The 17,584-nt window shown below is 41.7% G+C and overlaps 1 protein-coding gene across 5 annotated transcripts in view; it reads left to right on the plus strand.

Moving 5' to 3' along the window:
- Nucleotides 1-17,584, plus strand: part of GLRA2 (glycine receptor alpha 2) — a 266,331-nt gene that overhangs the window by 40,933 nt on the left and 207,814 nt on the right. For all 5 annotated transcript variants that reach the window (XM_089682971.1, XM_089682973.1, XM_089682970.1 and 2 more), the window contains one exon: nt 4,655-4,878. In XM_089682971.1, coding sequence (XP_089539097.1) covers nt 4,655-4,878 — 224 coding nt within the window. The remainder of the gene's footprint in view (nt 1-4,654; nt 4,879-17,584) is intronic.

Consider the following 17,584-nt stretch of genomic DNA (forward strand, 5'->3'; position numbering starts at 1 on the left):
AAGCATTTTTGTGTTAAAAAATCACCTGAAAAGCTCAAGAAAATCGCTTCCCTATGTATGTAAATGTATATCTATGTATGTTTTCACACTGAGGTGTTGCACTTGCAGTGCGGTGTAAAAACTCTTGCTTGCAGCATCTTTGGGGCATGTTTGGTGAGTTAAAAGAAAATGCCCCAAAAACTCCTCTTCCCATTGAAATCAATGGAAAACGCCTGAAAAGCATCTAAAAAATGCCTCAAAAACATCTCTGATAAGCATTTTTGGTGCAGTTTTTAAGTCACATGTCCTTTAAAAACTCTCAGAGAGCATGGTAGAAGCACATGTTTTTGTGGCGGATCAGTGTGAAAGTAACCTAATGCATATCTGTGGGTGTAGTGATCTGTAGATAGCTGTTTTTGACTTTAAAAGTATAGCTCCAGCCAAATTGTTTCAGTCTGAAAGGATCTTTAGATTTAAAAGGTGATCTCTAGGCAAATATAAAATACACAAGTTAATATAGCTCTGTACTTATTAATACATTAATAAATGTAATTTCTTTTAAATGGGAGCAGCGTGTGTACTTGAGTTTGCCATTTCAGTCCCTTCTAGTCTCTGTATAGCAAAGCTTGAGTGTGAGAGGAAGAAGCAGCTTAAGGAGCCAATCAGGTTATGTGCCGATAAGGAACATGCTGATAGGAGGTGAAGGCAGTGTGATGGAGAAAAGCTGGTGACAGTGTGGGTTTAGAAGAAGTGGGTTGAATAATGCTGGCTGTCAAAGTGAGGATATCTATTAGTAAAAAAAAAAAAAACACTCCATGGTTCTAAGCAAATATTACATCTTAAACTGATTTTTTATTGTATCTTTTAATGAGCAATTTATTGTTATCCTTACAAACAATTTTGGCAGGTAAAACAGTTTCTATGTATGTATTTTAACTGTTCATTTAGCCATTTGCCAGATATGTTAAGGCCATTAAAAAAACAGCCTATTTGTCCTAACAGCAAGATACTCCTAGCCAGCAATCCCATATGGTCAGAGCAAATATTTGGAATATAGACAATGAGGAATCCTCAATCTGCCGCAGAGTTCACAGAAGCCTGCACTCTTCAAGCATAGGATCAGGGATAAAGGATACAGTGCTTTGACTAAACTGTTGTGGCATTACTAGGATAACAGCGTCTGTTATTCACTGATCTACATATCATATGGCATATGGAGGGCATTTAAAAACCCATCAACTCATTGCAACACCATTGTTCCCAAAACCGCAATGCATAATTTGTTCATATCAAATTAATTATAGTTGTTTGTTGTGCATTGCTGGAATGCAGACTAATGGGGTCTCTTGTGCTGTGGCATTTTTTTGCACATGCAGAATCAGTGTTAATGAAAACTGTATTCACATTGTGAAAAGAAGGTGATACTCTTCAGGATTAAAAAAATATAAACACAATATTTTTTGTCTTATCTTCATTTAAAACTTTAAGAAATTAAAAGAAAATTTCATTATAAGGACAGAAACATTAATTTCTGGATTATTAAAAGATTTTATTTATGTATTTTGACCTTACCTTAGAACAGTCTAGACTATTAAAACCGAGTATTATGGTCCACTACACAAATATTAAATAATAGCATTTTAAAGCTGTATACATTCTTATTAGATTTTTTCCTGCCTAAGGGATTAGTAGGCATCCATAAATGATAGCGTGTGATTGGGTAGATGAAGCTATATTATCCAGAGTATTTTTAGAGCTTTCATAGATTGTTCTGAAAATTCCTGGTTCTAAACTTCAAATCATAGTGACTTATTTATTAACACTTTGCATAATGTTCTCTAAGTTTAATAAATAACAGGAAACTATACTTACTTTAAATAACCAATCATGTGCAGAAGAATTTATAAATACAGGATTTGGAAAAGCACATTATTAGATAACGAAATATATATATATATATATATATATATATACACTGTACGTATATATATATATATATATATATATATATATATATATATATATATATATATATATATATATATATATATATGGGGTTTTTTCTCAGAGAATAAGTGTGGGAAGTCCCCACCTTTTGAGTCACCCCTAGTCTCCGCCCCCTACCCACCTCCAAGCACCGTCCCTTGCTTGCACGTGCTACCCACCTCCCAGTACCGCCCTTTTAGAGAATACAGGACAAAGTATAATTTTGTGGTGTTAAGTAATTTGAAAAGCAGTAAAATACAGTAGATCCCCTGCAGCCAGCAACACTTGATCCCCCACTCAATAGACCCCCAGCAACAATGGACACCCACAACAAAATACCACCCCAATAATTATAAACTCCCAGAATCACATCTCCCAGCAGCCAGCATCGATAGGTCCTCCAACAGCCAGCATCGATAGGTCCTCCAGCAGCGAGCAACAACAGACTCTTCCCTTGACAGGAGATCCCTCGCAGCAACAACTGACCCCTCACCAACATAAAACTCCCCCCCTGCAACAATAGGGGGGGAACAAAAATAGATTCTCATTAGTGACAATTTATCCTCCAGCAGCCAGCATCAATAGACCCTCCAGTACATCCCTGCACCTCTTGCCATTACACATGTTCACTGTTGGATTTGCCAGGACTGCGCATCCCCGCGTTCCCACTGAAAAAAAGCCAAATATATATATTTCTTTATTTTTATTTTTTTATATAGTAGTGAGGGGTTTTACCCTTTCTCAAGTTTTTATTGCTGTCTGAGGCTCCGCTGTGTCCTTATATTTGTCCTGGTGACCGTTATCACCAAGAGAGAAAGCGGGGAGAAAACCAAAAATCTTGGGTTGCACTAGACCAAGGGTTGAGGAATAAACCTCCAATCCTTTAAACACTTGATTTTGTGACAAATCTCTGGGAATTCCATTCACATCGACTAGGATGTTGTTTGCTAGCTTTCAAGATTGGCTGCAAGATTGCGCATTCGGAAAATGGTCAACATTAAGTGCTACTACACCCATGACCCTGCATTCATTATATTTGGTCTCCCACAGTACACACAACATTGAAATACAATTATTTTAGTAAATACAAACTGCTAAATACCTTTTCTCAGTTAGAGAAGTCTTGTGACTTCTATCAGTGTCCAGCTGAGCACTGATTAAAGATTGCAGGAAGTATTTTCATTCTGCTATGACTGTCCTATGAGACTGCATAACCCCTGACCCTCTGTCTGGACATTGCTGATTGACCCTGTGCTGATCACATGTACCCTCCAAAAGAAAAAAAACCCTCTCTAGCAATACACACCAAACTGAGCATGTGCAGAGTGCCTCCTAGAGCTCTGTACTATCAGCAGATGGATTGGGTACAGTAAAATAAGGGGAGGATCAGAGAATACAGGATCAAGCAGCCTTTGTATACATTGTAGAGGATTAACCTCTTGGGTTCCACAGTGAGTATAACAAGCATGCTTTATTGCATATACAGACTGATTTTACTGATGTGGGTTTAGTAACACTTTAATTGAACAAGCTGAAGTTAGAAGCTGATTGGCTATGATGCACGGCTGCACCAAATTTTGCACTCTCCAGTTTAGTAAATGAACCCATTTGTGACTATAAATCACATCCTCTTTTAGAAATATTGTCTGTGAATTATCAGGCTTGAGCCTGCTGAACACTGAAAACCACAGCCTTCAGAGGGTTCTGCTATCACATACAAGAGCTTTGAAGTAGGACCTGTGATGACATATGGAAATGATTCCAGCTAACTGTGGAATTACTAATATATGACTTGCCAGATGTACCATAAATGGGATACTGATGCTTTATTACACACATATACTTGTAGCAGGTAACCAAGGAATATATAGCTGTTGCACTCCAATGAGCTGACAAGCATCAAAAATAAATTGGGTGTTGTGGCAATTGGATGGATAGACCATACAAAAGCCAATGAAATATAAATCTCACCAGCATACAACATTCTTACCTGACATTGTAGCTTACTAAATTTGCAGACCAGTCACCCTACACACCTATCTTCCAAAATACTTTTTCCAGGAGAAGAGGAATCCTCATTCTGCTGTGCTATACAGCACATAGGAGACTCCAATCCAGCCATAAAGCAGCAGAAGGATCCTCAATTTGCTGCTGTATAATGTGCTTGGTGTAATATTCCAACCATATAAAAATTAACTGTATGCAATCATTGTATTTTGTGATTGTGTTGCACTACCCAAGCTTGAGTTCAGTGAAAACATGGGTAGGAGAACCTGTTTTATTATATGAAGAAGTCACAAAATAAGAGATATCAATTTTTTATTGAAACCCCAGTTCAAGCAAAACAAGGTTTGTAGAGTTTAGTTCAAGGACATTTGCAGCTATGATGAGAATAATAGCTACTTTACAGCATACAGTATATGGTAATATTCAATTACCTCAGTAGGATTATATATTTGACTTGAAAGTCAAAATATTTGTTTTGTGGACCATACATAGTCTTGAAGAGCTTATGCCTGAAAGAGTATCTAACATCTTCCACTATCATTCCATATGAAACTACTTTACTTCCAGAGGCACCTACATGTTTATCCTATATTTGCAGGGGTCACTGGCAGTGAAGAGTTTAAAGTGCCACATGTTACCAAGTCTCAGCCGTGATATTAACTTGTTATTCACCACTTTCTAGGATTACAGAGTGAATATTTTTTTGCGGCAGCAGTGGAATGACCCTAGACTATCCTACAGTGAATACCCAGATGACTCCTTAGATTTGGATCCTTCTATGTTGGATTCTATTTGGAAACCAGATTTGTTTTTCGCTAATGAAAAGGGGGCAAACTTCCATGATGTCACAACGGACAACAAACTGTTGAGGATTTTCAAAAATGGAAACGTACTGTACAGCATCAGGTAATATATTTATTGGGTTAGCTGGATGATCATGTACGTTTTCTGTGTATATACTGTATTTACTGTTTTCTCTTAATTTTTCTACATATTTAATTGCCTATCTACCTTCATTTATATATATTTTGTTGTGTCCTGTTATCCACATCTATCTTTTTAAATTTTACTTGCCGTCATGAGTTATCTATAGATATTTGGCAACAACTGGAAAAATTTGACAATACACGGGTAACAAGCAGGCCGTTGTTATAAGATGTTGGTAAAAATGGTTAACTGTTGCAATATCTGGCCAATAACTGGGCAATCAAGATATATGGGCAGCAAACAGGCAGCCAGTATACTATGTGCAAAATGCACAGTTCTATTATAACATATTATAATAGAAGTCCAGTTCATTTTAGTTACCTTGATAACTGAGCAAAATACTAAAAACCTAAAACTCTGTAAATTATAATTAAATGATATTAAATACTAATGTTTTAACCACTTGGCCTCTAGAAGATTTACTGTCCTTCCTGACCCCTGACCAGGCCTTTTTTTGCATTACGGAGCTGCGCTATTTCAACTGGTAATTGCGCAAACATGCAAAGCTGTACCCAAACAAAATTTGTCTTTTTTTCACACAAATAGAGCTTTCTTTTGGTGGTATTTGATCACCTCTGGGTTTTTTTTTTCACGCTATAAACAAAAAAAGACTGAAAATTATGAAAAAAAACATATTTTTTACTTTCGGTTATAAATAATATCCACTGAACTAAAATTTTTTCATAAATGTAAGCCAAAGTGTATTTTGCTACATGTCTTTGGTAAAACAAAATCCCAACTATATATTGATTGCTTTGTGTGAAAGTTATAGCGTCTACAAACTAAAGTATATATATTGGAATTTACGCCATTTTTTTGCTGTACGGCACTACGCTAGTTTAACTAACAATTCATGCAATAATACACATGAATGAAACTTTTGTTATTTTTTTCACACAAATAGAGCTTTGTTTTGGTGGTATTTTATCACCTCTGGGGGTTTTTTTTGCAATATAAACACACAAAGACCGAAAGATTTGAAAAAAAAAAACAAAACAAAACAATATTTTCTCATTTCTGTATTGCTATCATAAAAAATATCCAATAAGCTCAAATTTCATCATAAATGTAGGCCAAAATGTATTTTGCTACATGTCTTTGGTAAAAAAAAATCCCAATAACTGCATCAAGGGCGGACTGACAACTCATGGGGCCCCTGGGCAAAAAGAGATCATGGGGCCCCCTGTGTCCCCCCAAACCTACACACTTCAGTGTTGAGTTTTGTAGTATACAATAAAGGATTTTTAAACACCTCAGGCACCTATGTGTGCCACCCTCCCAACACAAATTTGCCCCACAACCACTCCAAATCCCCTTTCTAGTACAAATTATCTTCCCCTCCAAATATCCCCCCAATAGAAAACCTCCTTTCCCCAATAGTTACATAGTTACATTGTTAGTCAGGCTGCAAAAAGACAAAAGTCCATCCAGTTCAACCATAGAAAAAAAAAAAGTTATAATCCTACACCCACAGTTGATCCTGAGGAAGGCAAAAAACCCAGCAAAGCATGATCCAATTTGCTCCTGCTGGGAAAAAAATCCTTCCTGATCCCCCAAGAGGCAATCGGATATTCCCTGGATCAACCTTACCTATAAATGTTAGTATTCAGTTATATTCTGTGTATCCAAGAAAGAATCCAGGCCTTTTTTGAAGCAATCCACTGAGCTGGCCAGAACCAACTCTTGAGGGAGTCTATTCCACATTTTCACAGCTCTCACTCTGAAGAAACCTTTCCGTGTTTGGAGATTAAATTTCTTTTCCTCCAGACGTAAAGAGTGCCCCCTTGTCCTCTGTCATGACCTCAGGGTGAATAACTCTACACCGAGTTCACTATATGAACCACTGATGTATTTATACATGTTGATCATATCCCCCCTTAATCTCCTCTTCTCAAAAGAGAATAAATTCAGTTCCTCTAATCTTTCCTCATAGCTGAGCTCCTCCATGCCTCTTATCAGTTTCGTTGCCCTTCTCTGTACTTTCTCAAGTTCCCCAATGTTCTTTTTGTGAATTGGTACCCAAAACTGAACTGCATATTCCAGATGAGGTCTTACTAATGATTTGTACCGGGGTAATATGATATCTCTCTCTCTCTGGAGTCTATACCTCTTTTAATACAAGAGAGGATTTTGCTCGCTTTAGAAACCGCAGCTTGGCATTGCATGCCATTATTAAGCCTGTGATCTACCAGAACTCCCAGATCCTTCTCCAACATTGATAGCCCCAAGACAAAATTCTCTTCCCTCCAAACCCCCCCCCCCCCCCAGTACAAATCCTTCCTCCCGTAACCTAAATTCGTCATCCCAGCAAAAATTGCCCCTCAAGCATAAATCCTTTTTCACTCCCCAAATCTCCCCTCCCAGCAATGTAAATCCCCCAGTGCACTCCCCTCATCTAAATCCCACCTCAGAGTAAATCTCCCCCAGTGTACTCCCAGCAGTGTAGTCCCCCCCACCCCCGGGGAAACCCCCCCGGAGTAATCCCCTGCAGTGGGAGATGAAGTAGCTGAGCCAAGTGCCAGAAATTGTTCTGGCACTGGGCTCCGAGACTCCAGCCTGGTTCTGCGGGATGCTGGGAATGAGGCCCTCTACTGGCCCCAGACCCTTGGGCAGTGCCCAAATGTTCAATCTGCCCCCAGCCTGTGCTGATCCCCCCTCCCTGGTATAATCTCATTATCCACTGACTGATCCCATTAAACCCATCATCATCACAGTAGGTAGGTAGCATGGCTGTGGCTAGTTTGCCACCTTGAATCTCTGCAGCAGATTCAGCACCATACATACATCCTTAGCCTTGACAGCATGGAGCAGCTCCTGGTCCTTCCTCATCCTCAGTGCTACACCTCGGGGGAGAGGATGATCCTGAGTACTGAAGAGGAAGAGCAGATCCTGGCTGAGCTACATTGGTCCTCACATCCCCAGGATTCTTTTCTGGAGAGGAAAGGGAGGACAGGGAGATGGGGACACTGGTGCTGCTGGGGGTAAGCACACCTGGGGATGATCACTATCCTCGGGAGCTGGACTGTGCTAGGGGGGCAGCGGGGTGAACCCGGGGGAGGAGCACTGGGTGTGAGATTACACTGAGCAGCCAGGAAGAGAGGGAAGTGTCTACCCTCCCTGAGCCATATGATGCACTGCAAAAGCACCCTACTGGCCCCGAGCCCTCAAGGTGTGCCCAACTGGCGGAGTTGTAAGTCCATCCATGATGTTTACAATGAGTTGCACTCAGTGAGTGTACAGATATCAGTGTTATCTATAGGTAACAGCACTCACTAAGTTCTATTCCCTATATATAAAACACTGATATATGTACACTGACTGCTATTACCTATATATAACATTGATATCTGTACACTGAGTGGTACAGAAGTGTACAGACATCAGCGTGCACTCAGTGTATAGAGATCAGTGGGTTACTAGATATAGGGAGAAGTACCTTGTGTATTGGGCACTGGGCAGGAACACTCAGACTGGCCGAGCAGAGTGACACTAGCTGCTGGTATGGTGATCACTGTGCTGTCAATGTCACTAACCTGCTGCCGGCTCACACAATGCAGGGTGCTCTGGGTAAAAAGTCTGGACGGCACAGTGCACTTCACTCTGCCACCTCCAGCTAAGTTCAGGACTCAGTGACTTGATGTCCCCCATGGTGGGGATTGTGGCCCCGCCCCTTAGCTGAGCTCTCCAGGAGGAGAAGTGTCCACAGCAGCTGTCACAGCCATCATCCTCATGGCGCCGCCATCCCTCCTCTCATCGTGGCTGGCACCTGAGTTTTATCCCAGTGCTGTATCAGATGCTGGTAGGGATGCCATTGTTCCCTGCCTTTTGGCTTAAACTCCTCTTTTCTGCATGGTAATCTATCGGCACCTCCAGGGGCAGACTGAGCCTCTCATGGGGCCCTTATTGACCCTGAGCCCTTGGGCAAAGCCCGAGTGCCCAAATGGTCAGTCAGCCCCTGAACTGCATATTATTTGGTTTGTGTGAAAGTTATAGAGTCGGCAAACTATGGTATAGGTACTGGAATTTACACAGCTTTTACTTTCTGACTGCCTATCACATTTATTGAGGTGCTAAAATGCCAGGGCAGAACAAACACCCCAAAATGACCCCTTTCGGAAAGTAGACACCCTAAGCTATCTGCTGAGAGACATGTTGAGTCCATAGAAGATTTCTTTATTTCCACAAGTTTTTCGAAAATGACAAAAAATTTTTTTTTATATTTTTAGAAAAAGTTGTAATTTAAATGGTATATTGCTGACACATGCCATGGGTATATTTGGAATTACACCCCAAAATATATTCTGCTACTTCTCCTGAGTATGGGGATACCACATGTGTGAGACTTGTAAATTCCTCATTTCACTACCTCACTACCTATCACAGTTTTGGAGGCCCTGAAATGCCAGGGTAGCACCAAACCCTCCCAAATGACCCTTTTTTGGAAAGTAGATACCCCAGGGAATTTAAAAAGAGACATGGTGAGTATTTTGCAGATCTCATTTTTTCTAACAGGATTTTGAAAAAGAAAAAAAATCTGTTTTTGTTTTCCTTCTTCATTTTCTAAAAACTTGTGTCAACAAACGAGATCTGCAAAATACACACCATGAGGTCATGGGGGGTTTCGTACTATTCTGGCATTTCAGGGCCTCCAAAACTGTGATAGGAAGTGTAATGAGGAAACAAAGCCCTTTAAAATCCTGAAGGTGCTTATTGGATTTTGGGGTCCTGTACTTGGCTAGACTGTCAAAAAGTATCTCACATGTGGTTTCCCCATACTTGGGAGAAGTAGCAGAATGTATATTGCAATATATGACAACTTTGTGTAGAAAAAAATTTTTTTTTGTCATTTTCCAAAAACTAAAATAAATTTTTCTATTGACTCAACATGCCTCTCATCAAATAGTTTGGGGTGTCTACTTTCCAAAAAGTAGTCATGGGGGGGGCATTTTATGCCCAGCATTAGAAGTATGTGCCACACATCACTCACTCTTCTAACCACCTGAAGACCAAGCCTTTTCAGACACTTTTTGTTCACATGAAAAAAATCTGTATTTTTTGCTAGGATATTACTTTGAACCCCCAAAGCAGATACCCTTGTGAATAAAATGGTGGGTGCTTATATTTTTTATGTCACATACTCGTGCAGCGATTTTTCAAACGTAGATATTTTGAAAAAAATACACTTTTTTCACTTTTAATGCACAATAACACAATATATTGGCCAATTATTTGGTAAAATATAGAAGATGATGGTATGCTGAGTAAATAGTTACCAAACATGAAAGGCTTTAAAACTGCACATGCCTCGTGCAATGGCGACAAACTGCATACATTTTTAATATCCATAGGTGACACTTTAACCGCTAAAGGACCTCCCTTTCGCAGATATACTGCTACAGGGCGGTACACATGCACAGAATCAAGTATATATATACGTGATTTCGCATTTCCGTCATTCATGGCCACAGATGTCAATCACCGGGTCCCGGCCAGTAATTACCCTCCGGCGCCCGGTGATTACTGAGTGTCTCCGACGGGGAAGAAGATTTTTTTGTTTACAAAAATCTTCCTCCCTGTCAGCTCGAGCACACTGCTCGGGATGTCTGTGCACAGTACAGCCATCCTGATCAGTGTGCTTACAGTGAAGAACTGATCACTGTATTGGTGTCACTGGGGTGTCAGTGACACCAAGTTAGTTCCTCCCCAGTGTCAGAATGTCTGCCACAGTCCCGCAGTCCCACTAAAAGTCGCTGATCGCCGCCATTACTAGTAGAAAAAAGAATCCCATTATGTATACCGCCATTACGCTATAACTTTCACATAAACCAATTAATTTACACGTATTGCAATTTTTTTTAGCACAGACATGTTGCAGAATACATTTTGCCTAAATTTATGATGACATTTTTTTATTTTTTACTGGACATGTTTAATAGCAAAAAGTCCAAAATATTGTTTTTTTTCTCAAAATTGTCGAGTTTTTTTTGCTTATAGCGCAAAAAATAAAAAACCACACAGGCGATCAAATACCACTGAAAGAAAGCTCAATTCGTGGGAAAAAAAGGACATAAATTTCATTTGGGTGCAGCGTTGCATGACCAATTGTCAGTTAAAGTAACGCAGCACTGTAACACAAAAAATGGCCTGCTCATGAAGGGGAGTAAATCCTCTGGAGGGCAAGTGGTTAAAATCCTTTACAGGCTACAATTTTAGATTTACACAGGAGGTCTAGTGCTATAATTACAGTCCTCGAACTGATAGTGCTGCAGCTGAATGGCATTCCTGCAAAGAAAACAGCAATGGTTAACAATATAACAGTAACAATAAAACAATAACTCAATAAAACAACTTTTTTAATTGAAATATGTGCCAAACAATATTACAAACTATATATGCCAAAGCATAGGGGCCATCAACCCACTGGCCAACCCAGGCCCCCATGCTTGGGCATATATGCTCTTTTTTAACTGCGGATGAAAAATATCATCCAACAGAGCTGCACACACTGAATTATGTATATTCTGAGAGCAAGTTCCTGTTGCTGTCAGAATTAACAAATCAGTGCTGCAGTTGAATGGCATTCCAAAGAAAACAGCAATGGTTTACAATAAAACAGTAACAATAAAACTGTAAAATAGTAAATTCATAACAGTAAAACAGTAACTCAACAACAAAAAATGACAACTATTTTTGTTTTTTTAAAGTTTCTTTTTACTTTTTATGGGTTTTTTAAAACTTTTTTTTGCTTTTAACCAGATGGTAGGGTATCTCAAACTGCGATAGCCAGTTTCCTGACTACCTAACGTCTTTCGAGACCCTGTGCATATATGCGCCCTAGACTGTGCTGTGCTGTACCCTATACTAATACTCCACTAGTGTGTGGTAGCGACGGAAGCAGTTCTTGAGGCACAGACCAGGTTGACCAGGACAGGAGGGGCAAAAAAAATGGGTGTCACACCTAATTCAGTGTCTACTACAGACATGACATCTTTTTTGGGGTGCCTTTTGGGTTAGGGTACCAGGAATGGAATTGGGAAAATGCCTCTCATGCAGCTGGCTCACTGCATCTGGGTTGGGGGTGTGGGCCACAGCACCTTCTGGATATAAAAGAGTCATGATGATCTCTTCCTGGAATTTTAGAAAGGATCCACTACGTCCAGTTGCTTTGTAAAGCACAAAAGCATTAACTAGAGTCAATGGAAATAAATAAACAGACACTTTTTTGTATCAGCACCTGGCTTTTCAAGAAACTAAGTACGACTTCATCATCTGGTTGTTGAAGTCCACCCTTCCCATGTTAAGGTTATAGTCATGGACACAAAGGGGCTTCTTAACAACACCAGCTGCGGTGGAAATTTGGATGGTCGTGTCTGCGTGAATGGAAGACAGGACGAAAACATTCCATTTGTCCTTCCACTTCACTTTGAGCAATTCATCATTTTTCAAGCAGGCTTTTTCCCCCTTTCTAAGATGGATTTTTACAAGCTGTCGGAGGAAGCACCAGCGATTAGGTCGCACGGAGCCACATGCGCCAATTCCAAGATTGTATAAATGTTTAAATAGTGGCACACTTGAATAAAAATTGTCCAGGTATAAGTGGTACCTCATATGTAAAATGGAGGAAACCAAATCCCAAACTATCTTGCCACTGCTCTCCATGTAGTCTGGGCATCCGGGGGGCTCCACGTGATTATCTTTTCCCTCGTAAATCCAAAAATTACATGTATAGCCTGTTGCCCTCTCACAGGTCTTATACATTTTGACCCCATATCTGCCATGCTTGTTGGGGAGAAATTGTTTGAATACAAGAAAAACTAATGATGGACTCATCAACACAGATGTTTTGCTGGGGAGTCTAGACATCTGAAAATTTGTGGTTATGATGATTTACAAGGGGCCAAATTCTTCAGGGTCACCCCAAGCATCACAGAGTGTATTGTCATTGAAATGCATAAATTGCATTATATTCTCATATCTATGCCTGGCCATGGCAGCAGAAAACACGGGCATATGATGAATCAGGCCTGTGGACAACCGCAATTAATTTTTTTAGTAATGCCTTTGCTGAGGGTTAAACCCAAAAAAATTTTTAATTCAGAAACCGTAATAGGTTTCCATGCAAATGGTCTGGCAAGGTTTGAATTTGGGTTGGCACCGGTAAACTGTTGTGCATATAAATTGCTTTGATCCACAATGCATACAGATGTTCCGTGAAAAACAGCTGCAAAAAATAATGGGGAGTAGTTAAATTTGCTGTTGGGCAGGGAATAGGGGAAGTACGGGTGCTGCAGAATTTGTGTCCTGCCAACCAGGATTTACAAGCACATCCAAAAGGACACTAGGGGCTCTATGCGGCTGTGTTCAAATTCTTGGTGGCTGTAGGACACTACATGTGCTAACCACTGCACCAGCTTGTACTGCACTTATGGGACTCGCCATGTCACCAAGTGATACTGCAGTGCTGGTATGTATATGACCAGGATATACTAGGCCACTGGTGCTCGCCAGTTCACCAAAAGATTGAGCGGCACTAGTACTGGCACTCTGCTGCATATGTGAATCATCATGCAATTGTACCACCTCAGCAACCTGAGAATGGGGTCGGGTACGCCTGACCTTAGCACGGACCTCTACTCCATCATCTGAGCTATCTGTCAGGGTGCTGCTGCTGTCTACCAGTTTGTATTCTGAGCCTGATTCTGTCAGTGAGGCTTCCCCTTTGCTCTCATCTGACATAGTTAGTATCCTTTAGGCCTCTTCATTGGGGTACCTTTCATTTGATGTTTTGGCCAGTAAATTTATAGGTACCTAGTGCGACTCACGGTAAAAAGAGCACTTGGCTGTCAGGGACTGCTTGAACTGCTACAGAAACATTTACCTGCAAGTGCTAGCAGAGATCAGACCTGATTCTGCAAACACTGCGGTTTTGTGTGGAAAGTATCAAATGACAGTGATCTACTGACACTGCACATGCTGGAGGAGAGGGGAAAAGGGGGAGGGGGAAGCATAGGGGCTAAACACAGGTTCTGGCACATGGTAGGGCTGATCCTGCTACCACTGAGCTTTTGGGGACACTATACTATTGTGAATGCTGGTATAGTTCTGATCTGATCAAAGATATTGATCCGTTCAAACACTATACTAACAATGGATGTTTATTGTGTAAGTGAGTGTGTTCCTGGCAATCTAAGGATTAAATATGAGGACTGATATAGTGGCAGGCAATCTGACGTTATCTGGGTGGGATGCTAACTGATGCTAACCCTATCTGAAGGCGCCTGTGACACTAATACAGTTATCAGTACAAAAATCTGTACAATGTACTAATGACACTGGTGACAGGCAGTGAAGGGGTTAACTGAAGGGTGATCAGGGGGTTAAATGTGACCTATCACTGATTTTACTGTAACAGTGTACTGCTTTTTTCTCTCTCTGGAACGGAATGTGCCCAGAGAGAGAAGATTGCATCATTTCCTGTACCTGTGTAAATGTAAACACAGGTACAGGAAGATCTGTGATAGGGCAGGGATCAATCAGCCAATCCAGGCCGAACATCAATAGACTGAATCTGCTGGTTGATCGGTCGGGAACTGAATCACAGCACCACTAGGCCCACGATCACGGCAGGAGCGCGAATCACGTATATACATGTGATTTTGCACAGAGAGCCTGCCCTGTAACAGCAAGGCCTTAGGTACCCAGAGGACAATAATAAGTGCGTCTGCCAAGCTGTGACAAATTGTGGGTGTGGCACAAATGAACTATTTCCTCAACTAATAGATGAACTCGCTGTCAGAGCTGGACAAACTGTATGTAGCATCAGCTACATACATTATACAGCGCTGTGTACCAGCAGCAGGATGGGGACTTCCCGCCCTGCTTCCAGAACAAAACTGAGTCAGGTTGAGCACTCAGCCATTCACAAGACTCGTTGTATTTTATCAACAAATACAAGGCTTCCTCTGATAGTTGAGGTGGAAATTGTGACATTATCCACCCACCCAGTTTGTAATGGAATGGGTGGAATACTGTGCAGTGCCATGGGATGGGTGGAATGTTCTGCATAGTCATGGGATAGGTGAAATGCTCTACAGTGCCATGGGATGGGTGGAATGTTCTGCAGTGCCATGGGATGAGTGGAATATTCTACAGTGCCATAGGACGGGTGGAATGCTTTGCAGTGCCATGGGACGGGGGGAATGCTGTGCAGTGCCATGGGATGGGTGGAATGTTCTGCAGTGCCATGGGATGGGTGGAATGCTATGGAGTGCCATGGGATGGGTGGAATGCTGTGCAGTGTCATGGGATGGGTGGAATGCTGTGTAGTGCCATGGGATGGGTGGAAAGATATGCAGTGCCATGGGATAGGTGGAATGCTGTGCAGTGCCATGGGATGGGTGGAATGTTCTGCAGTGCCATGGGATGGGTGGAATGTTCTGCAGTGCCATGGGATGGGTGGAATGTTCAGCAGTGCCATGGGACGGGTGGAATGCTGTGCAGTGCCATGGAAAGGGTGGAATGCTGTGCAGTGCCATGGGATGGGTGGAATGCTGTGCAGTGCCATGGGACGGGTGGAATGCTGTGCAGTGCCATGGGATGGGTGGAATGCTGTGCAGTGCCATGGGATGGGTGGAATTCTGTGCAGTGCCATGGGATGGGTGGAACACTGTCCAGTGCCATGGGATGGATGGACACACACATTTGGAAAAACACACTTTAAAAATGACAATGCACACAGCTGGGTACTGCACTATAGGGGGAGGCAGAGAGCACAGCACTCAGGAAGACATTGCTCCTTCTTAATGGAGGGGAGGGGGGGTGTCTCCATTTCAACCCCTGCAGCTAAGACACTGTTGTTAAATGGGGATACAGGCTATACAGTGTACAGGAGACACTTCTAGCAGCTTTCCTTTCCCTTTAATTTCCTATTGGGGAACAAATGCTTTCTTGTTCTCTTCTCCCTCATCTTATCAATCATTGCAGGACAGGAGAGCCTCACTGCTTGCAGTTCAGGTCAGTAGCTTGTGTGCAGGCAGACTTCTCCCTGCATCAGCCCCACTTCTCAATCCTGCATCTGCAGGAACAGGAAGCCCGCGGGGTTGACATGAAACTGCAGTGTTGGACAGCACCCTTTACTAATTAGCTGAGGAGGCAGTGGGGGGTGGTGTAGCCTATAGGCTACAGGCTGCACTGCCCCATGCTGCCTCCCCAGCCAATGAGTAGCTGAAGTTGCCTCTTAAGTCGATCCCTCATGCCATCACCCTGCACTCTCCCAATTCCTGACCTGCCCGTATACTAAACTAACAGGCTGGGACTTGGACTGACATGTATTATGATCAGGGAAAGAGTGACTGTGCGGCTCCCATCCCAGTCTTGTACCTGAAAGGCTACACTAGCCTAGCTGCTTCACCAGTGACAGATGCCCTGGGGGAGGTTCGACCCCCCAGACCTCCCCTTATCTATGCCCCTGTGTACCAGTAATTCTGCTATAGGGCGGAGCTAAACTGGTTAAATTAACAAGATACATTCCTTGACAATACTGAATATTTGACGAGAAACTGTTCAGGTAAAACTTAAAGTATACCTGTGCAGAGACATTGGATTTGAAACTATTTATATAGTATACAGTATTTTAACACATAGTACTCAAACTTTAAAATAAGTTGTTGCTAACTTCTCTGCTTTTATATATATGCTTTTTTAATTCTCAAAGATCACGGCAAAGATTCTAAACGTGGCCTTTGTTGGTTTCTTACAACTTAGAAACATTTGATTTTTGTGTACATTAGAGGGCTGACAAGCTGCCAAGATCTGCTCTCTTTAGGCCCCTTTTACACAAAGGGACTGATCAGGTCTGCCTGTCAGTTTTTCAGGTGGACCTGATGGGATGGTCCATTCACCTTTATGGACCGGGTGGTGTAAACGGACTTGTGTCCATTTACACCCGCCTACCTCCAGTCTGATCCAGTTCACTAATAGAAAAACTGAATGGGGTCCACCCTACTTTGTCTAGATTGTTTGGATCAGAGGACAATTGGGTGTACACAGACTGCGGAGTCCGTTTACAACTGACACCCATAGAGCAGAGTAGGCTTTGTCCATGCCCACTCCACATAAACTGAACGTACATCAATGGCTCATTTGCCTGCTCTGCTCTAATATGCGGGGGATCAGCGAACAGATCCTCTGCTGATCAAAAGGAGACTTCCCCGTGTGAAAGGGACCTTAGAAAAAAAGATAAGTTTTTTCTCTTGTGTTCTTGAATATTTTGAATTTTAAAATGAATTTCTCCACAATGTTTATAGACACATAGATAAACAAGGGCACAAACACACACACACACACACACACACACACACACACACACACACACACACACACACAGCTATTCAGTCATGACATCTCAAAAGAAGTCAGTGCTGAGAGACCTTCCCACACTAGACTCTGTAATCACAGGTGTGCGCAGGGAACATGCAGCTATACAATGACCAGCATGTTTTTCTGACTGCAGATCACACTGTCATCCCAAGTACCCAAGACCAACCACATACATTCAGAAATAAGACTCAAGGAAGAGTACAGATAACGCAAGGCGGTCAGTAGTTGTTGAGGGTTCCACTAACCA

This window comes from Staurois parvus, unplaced genomic scaffold, assembly GCF_062004578.1.
Source record: "Staurois parvus isolate SC_StPar_1 unplaced genomic scaffold, SC_StPar_1.0 ptg000299l, whole genome shotgun sequence".
Taxonomy (NCBI): domain Eukaryota; kingdom Metazoa; phylum Chordata; class Amphibia; order Anura; family Ranidae; genus Staurois; species Staurois parvus.